Below are 5,543 nucleotides of genomic sequence, written 5' to 3'. Positions count from 1 at the left end.
CATATGTTGAGGCATAACCTTACAAAGTAAAAATCTCTAAACAGAGTATTTTGGATTAAAGGACAGGAAGGTTTTTCGACCTGTGTTTTGTATAAAGAAATTCCCTGCTGCTTGTTTAAGGAGTAGTGTAAAAAGGGAAGTTAAGATGGGCTGAAGATCTGGCCCTCATCTCCCAACCAGAGACTGCTTCAAGTATTTGTGCAGCGTGCTTCTTTTTGTTCAGCATGCGGGAAAAGAACTTCACTTCCCTTGTGAACAACTCTGATGTTGGTAGGATGAAAACAGATGGTTTAATTGTTGTGAGAGGTGCTACTGTGCTGCAGTTTTTTGGGATGCTATGCAATGACAAAATGGCAGTCACTCTTACTGCTCAAGAAAAGAGACCAGATTCTTATCACAATTATACGGGTGCAGTTTTCACTGGAATTGCTCTGCAGTTACGAAGGAGTAATCTACATTAAAATCTGACCTGAGGTCTGTTCTGCAAACCTGGGATATCTGGCCAATGTGTGTGCACTATAATAATTTTGAGTGACCTACTATGTATAGATTATTTCTTCTCAGCACACTGATTGCCACAGGTTCAGCACAATTCATTTTTAGTATAACTGCTGCATATATTCTTGCAGGAAAAAACAGTGCATGGAATCTCTACAGTAACTGAATTTTACAGTACAGACATGTTCTCCAGTTGTAGTCTACACGTGTTCTGACTTACCATTTGATCTGCAAAACCCCCTGTTGCTCCCAGACCAAAATTCTGTCCAAATCTAATGGGTTCACCCATTGAATTTCCTTCTGTGCTATTAAAACAGAGGGGGGAAAAATAAATATGAAATCTGCAGTGATTCTTTTTTGTGCTTAGAACTGTTTTTCTTATAGGTGAGCCTTATTAAGGTTATTGCTGTGAAATGTATTAGGAAATGTTGGATTTTTTTTTAAAGACATCAGTCCAGGCTGTGATTTTTGAAAAAGCATAAAGGAGGTAGGATGTTTAAATATCAGTAGGAGGGCAACACTTAATTTTCTTAGGTTATGTCTACACTACTCCTCCTTGCTCACAGCAGATCTGGAAATGAGGCAATACAGTTATACTGACCAACCTCAACATCTCTGTCTGTGGTGTGATTGGCTACCTAGAGGCACAGCTCTAGGCACATGGGGAAAATGTACAGTTAGAATGAAGTACCTATCAAGTACAGGAACCTCTAAGGATAGGCAACAGCTGACCATGGAGTTTTTGAATCACAGGTTTAGAATAAAGGTACCTAAATTTTGCCTAAGTCCATTGGACTTTGCTGAATTAGGCTTGTGGAGAACAGGTTGTAATATTAGCTACTGCTGTTCTTGTTAAATATATGCATGTAGGTACTGCTATGCAGCCTAGTCACAGGTTACAACCCTTCTATGCTTGTTCTTAGCAACAAGGCAGTCTCTCTATCCTAAACAGTTTCCAATCTAAGTGTGCCATCATCATCTGTAACATTTTCAGGAACTATAGAAAGATAACAGTCCACATTGTGTACATTTAGTGACAGAGTGGCCTTGTGCACATTCTGTGTGCCTGCACATAAGCAGGAAAGATGTAAGATGTAACAATCATGTGTCAGGATCTTTATATGCAAAATAGTGATCAGAAAAAATAACTAATGCTTAGAATGTACTTATGAGATTACTATTGGATATTTGGAAATGTTTTGACGACTGATGTTTGGCTCTGTAGTAATAAAAAGCTGGCCATTTACTGAATCTAAAGCTATTTGATAGTTTAGTAAAAATAAAGTGAGCCTGATTCAGCGCTCTCACCAGTTTTACACTGATTGTAATTTGATGACTTCATTGGAATTACTGGTTCAAGTGGTATAGAAGCATAGCTGAGTAATAAAAGTTAAGTCATCCATCTGAAATAAGCAGAATATTACTCTATATGCTAATTTAAATCTCACCAAACTTCATTGCCTACCTCACAAAATGAGATCTAAACTCTTATTGCAAAGATTTAACCCCTACTCAAATCAAAACACCAAACCTTAAGATACGAAATGTATTTCGACCAACAGGGTTCACGCTTTTGATGGCGCTCACTTCACAGGGGGCTTGTAATGAATCGGCTGTATGCACTGCTATTTCATCTGGAAGCACTGCCAGAGATAGATTGCCGCACACTGCAGGGTAATTCTCCATAGGTGATTTGTTGTTATCGGGGTTCACAAGCATCACAGTGTCTCCAAAGTGAACAAATCCATCCTTAGAAATGGATAGCGGGATCTAATTTAAGATGTACATATTTCAGTATAAAATGATTTGATTAAAAAGACTGACCTTCTGTTCTGAGCGTGAAAAGAATTTCAAAAACAAACCACAGTAGTCCCAATACACCATACTCCATTCAACTGCATAGCCTTTTTTCAGTCCCAGCGCTACACACTTAAATGAAGTACATTGTATTGGGACTACTGTGTTTTTAGCCTTTGTATTATGCACTTAGACACACTTACTGTAAACAGCTGAGTATTCAGTGTTGGTGCTGTAGTATTAGTGGCCCTCAAACTGACTAGCTCCCCTCATTTTTAAAGCTTCTAACAGTTAGTTTGGGACTGCTATTTAGAAACCTTGAAAAATAATAGAAGCCCTGAAACGAACTGAAACAAAATGCATTGTATTAGCTGGTATTTAGCTTTGGTGGTCTCTGCTTCTTTCCCAGACCTGAAGAAGGGCACTTTGCTTGAAAACATGTGTAATACCTCTCCCAGTTATCCAGTTGCTCCAATAAGAGATACTATCCTCCCTCCCACAAAAAAATAAATAAATAACCCTCCTTTCTTCTAACGCAGCCCTTAATAGCACACTGCTGATGGCGCACAGTGCTCAGTGAACAGCGGTTACAGCTCCCTCAGTTCTTCAGTATAAGCAGTCCTGAAACTAACCCGCTCCCTTCATTTTCAAAGGCTTGTAATAGCATCCTTAGAAGCCTTGAAAATAACAGGAGAGAAACCCTAGGGTGACTAGATCCTGTCATCTTCAAGGCTTCCCAGAGCAGCCTGTGGACAGCAGCTTCCCGTTAGCTGCTTCAGAAACAATCAGCCCCTAATGTCTATGAAAATATGACATGGAAAACAATTTCTTACAAAGGAAATAATTACAGTTCCTGTTCCCTGAACTGGAGTTCAGTAGAATGACAAAACAGGCAGTGGTGCTGAAAGATGCTTTGCCCGTAAGCAGTGTACAGGCAGTCCTCAACTTACAGCGTTTGGAGTTACGATGTTTTGCACTTACAACATTTATAAATTGACACCCTGTTTCAACTTTATGATGTCAGTTTTGACTTTACAAAGCTTGATTCGATGCAATGCCATGCCAGCGAACAAGGTCACTGCATCGCTCATCTCCCTGGAGAACATCTATCCAAACTTCCTTGGACACTTTCTTTAAGAAAGCAGACGAGACTCCAAAAAAACGTGCAGCCAGGATGCCTGAGAAGACTCCAGCCAAGAGCCCTTCAAAAAGTCCAGCAAAGTCACCTCAAAGAAGTCCTTACAAATCAATATGATTGCTATTTACAATATAAAGACATTAATGTAGCTATATTACTCATCTATAATTGATCTGGGGGTATTTTTAGTGAAAATAGGGTATCGGGCCTTGGTACAGGAACCAACCCCCCATTTATAACATTGTTTTTTATGAGAAAATTGGTTCCGAGTTATGACATTTCAACTTAAGATGTAGTTTTCAGGAACCAATTGTGTTGTAAGTCCAAGGACTGCCTGTATTCGCTTAACCGACATGCAGGTAAGTCATGTTTGTCCCAAAGCAACAAATGGGAGCGGGGCGGGGGGGGGTTGGAGGATTGTCCCAAAGCAATACAAGGGCAACAAAGGGGAGGTGGGGGGGATAGCATCTGTTACGGCTTGAGTAGGGCTGCACATGTCTACTGTGTTTGAGGTCCAGAACGAGCGGGCTGGCTTGGAGAAACCGTTACCTTCTTCAGCAGGTTATTTTTCAGGCTCCGCGACTTCTGGATCAGAAGTTCTCCTCGCTCCCTCTTGTGCAGAAAGTCTTTCAGAAGGCCCTGTTGCCACACAGAGGGGGAGAGTGAGCGGGGCTCTGCCAGGTTTGACAAGGCTCCTATGTTTTGGGGAAAGGCCTTCTGGAAGCTACCCCCTAACCCCATCCCACTTCCCTGCCCCTGCCTCCCAGTTCCTTCCCCAGCTACAGCGCAGCTGCGCCCGGGCTCGGCCGCCCTGCAGCAGCCCGATGCTCTCCCCGCTCGGCCCCGGGGCGGCAGGTGGCGGGGGCCGGCTCCGGTACCTCCTCCAGACACACGTCCTCGTTCCAGTTGCCGACCAGCACCCCCGCGCTGTAGCTGTAGCCGCGGCCGCTCATGGCGCCAGGGTGACTCCACAGCGCGCGCGACCCGGGCCGCTGAGTGTACGGTTGCCATGGGAACCGCTGCGGGCCGGGATTGGGCGTCAGAGAGGGACGCGTCCGCCAATGGGAAGCGAGAAGGCGGGGAAGGGGCGGGGCATGCGGAGGCAGTTGGAGAAGGAGATAAAGGGCAGCCTCCGGGCGGGCCTCAGCAAGAGGAGGGTGCACGAAAGACGTTTTTAGCACGGCAGTGGAGGGAGGGAGGTGCTGGCACACACGCCCCAGCCGTCATGGGGCTGCTCCCTACTGCTGGAGAAGCCATTTGCACCCCAGCGTGGACGCGCTGCCCCCTTGGGGTCCTCCAGTCTTAGCCCTGATTCCCTCAGTGTCTTGCAAAATATGATCTGAACTCTAACTGCAAAGATTTCACCCCTAGTCAAATCAAAACGCAGATCCTTAAGATATGAAACTTATTTCAACCAACAGGGCTTTTGATGGCGCTTGGGGCTTCCCTCTGTGCCTCAGATTCCCTCAGAGCACCCTGCAGCCCTGTCAGAGGCGCACAGGAGATGGACCTAGGGTTGTCGACCCCCCTGGAGCATGTAGGCATTACATACAAGGCCCCAGGACGCTGCTGAAAGTCACCCAGGAGATAAATCATATTCATTAAAATCAATATGTGATGCTGAATCCAATGTATGCAGTAGTCTGGTGGGTTTTTAAAGGTAACAGTTGTGTGGACGTTGGGGCTGGAGTCTAGGAAGGTTGAGACCTCTACCCTCAGTTGAGGGCCCTATCCTGCCCCGGGGACACACTTACCTGCCCACCTGGCCTTTTTGCCTGCTCCCGCACCCATGGTCACACTTGTTTCTCCTTGTCCGTCTATGTTTATATTACACTGCACAACCCGCTCATGCAAGGTGTTGCGTTGTGCTGCATGGTCTGCAGGCAACTTCCCCACCTGTAGTCACGGCTGCCAAACAGCACTGTATCTAGACGGTGAACTTTTAGTGTCAGGGCCCCCCCTTTGCTGATAATCATTTTTAAATTACTGTTTTCGGCCCCCCTTTCTGTCCAGACCCCAGGAAACCACGGACCGCCTGCAGATGCCACCGGCAGTGGCGCCTTTTTGCAGGGGGTGCACCGCCGCGCTCAGGGGCGCCCATGTGCATCCT

The 5,543-nt window shown here is 45.4% G+C and overlaps 1 protein-coding gene across 1 annotated transcript in view; it reads right to left on the bottom strand.

The window, feature by feature from the left end:
* The window catches only part of CFAP161 (cilia and flagella associated protein 161), a 17,445-nt gene extending 13,013 nt beyond the window's left edge, over positions 1-4,432 (bottom strand). Inside the window, exons 1-4 of the mRNA XM_019504104.1 lie at positions 4,312-4,432; positions 3,983-4,072; positions 2,030-2,268; positions 719-803 (exon numbers count right to left, since the gene is read on the bottom strand). Coding sequence (XP_019359649.1) covers positions 719-803; positions 2,030-2,268; positions 3,983-4,072; positions 4,312-4,386 — 489 coding nt within the window. The 5' untranslated portion in view covers positions 4,387-4,432. The remainder of the gene's footprint in view (positions 1-718; positions 804-2,029; positions 2,269-3,982; positions 4,073-4,311) is intronic.
* Positions 4,433-5,543: the final 1,111 nt, after the last annotated feature.

The sequence above is a fragment of the Gavialis gangeticus genome, unplaced genomic scaffold, assembly GCF_001723915.1.
Source record: "Gavialis gangeticus isolate Ggan-Ray unplaced genomic scaffold, GavGan_comp1, whole genome shotgun sequence".
NCBI lineage: Eukaryota > Metazoa > Chordata > Crocodylia > Gavialidae > Gavialis > Gavialis gangeticus.
Note: the sequence above shows the minus strand (reverse complement) of the source record. Positions and strands in the feature narration are given on the sequence as shown.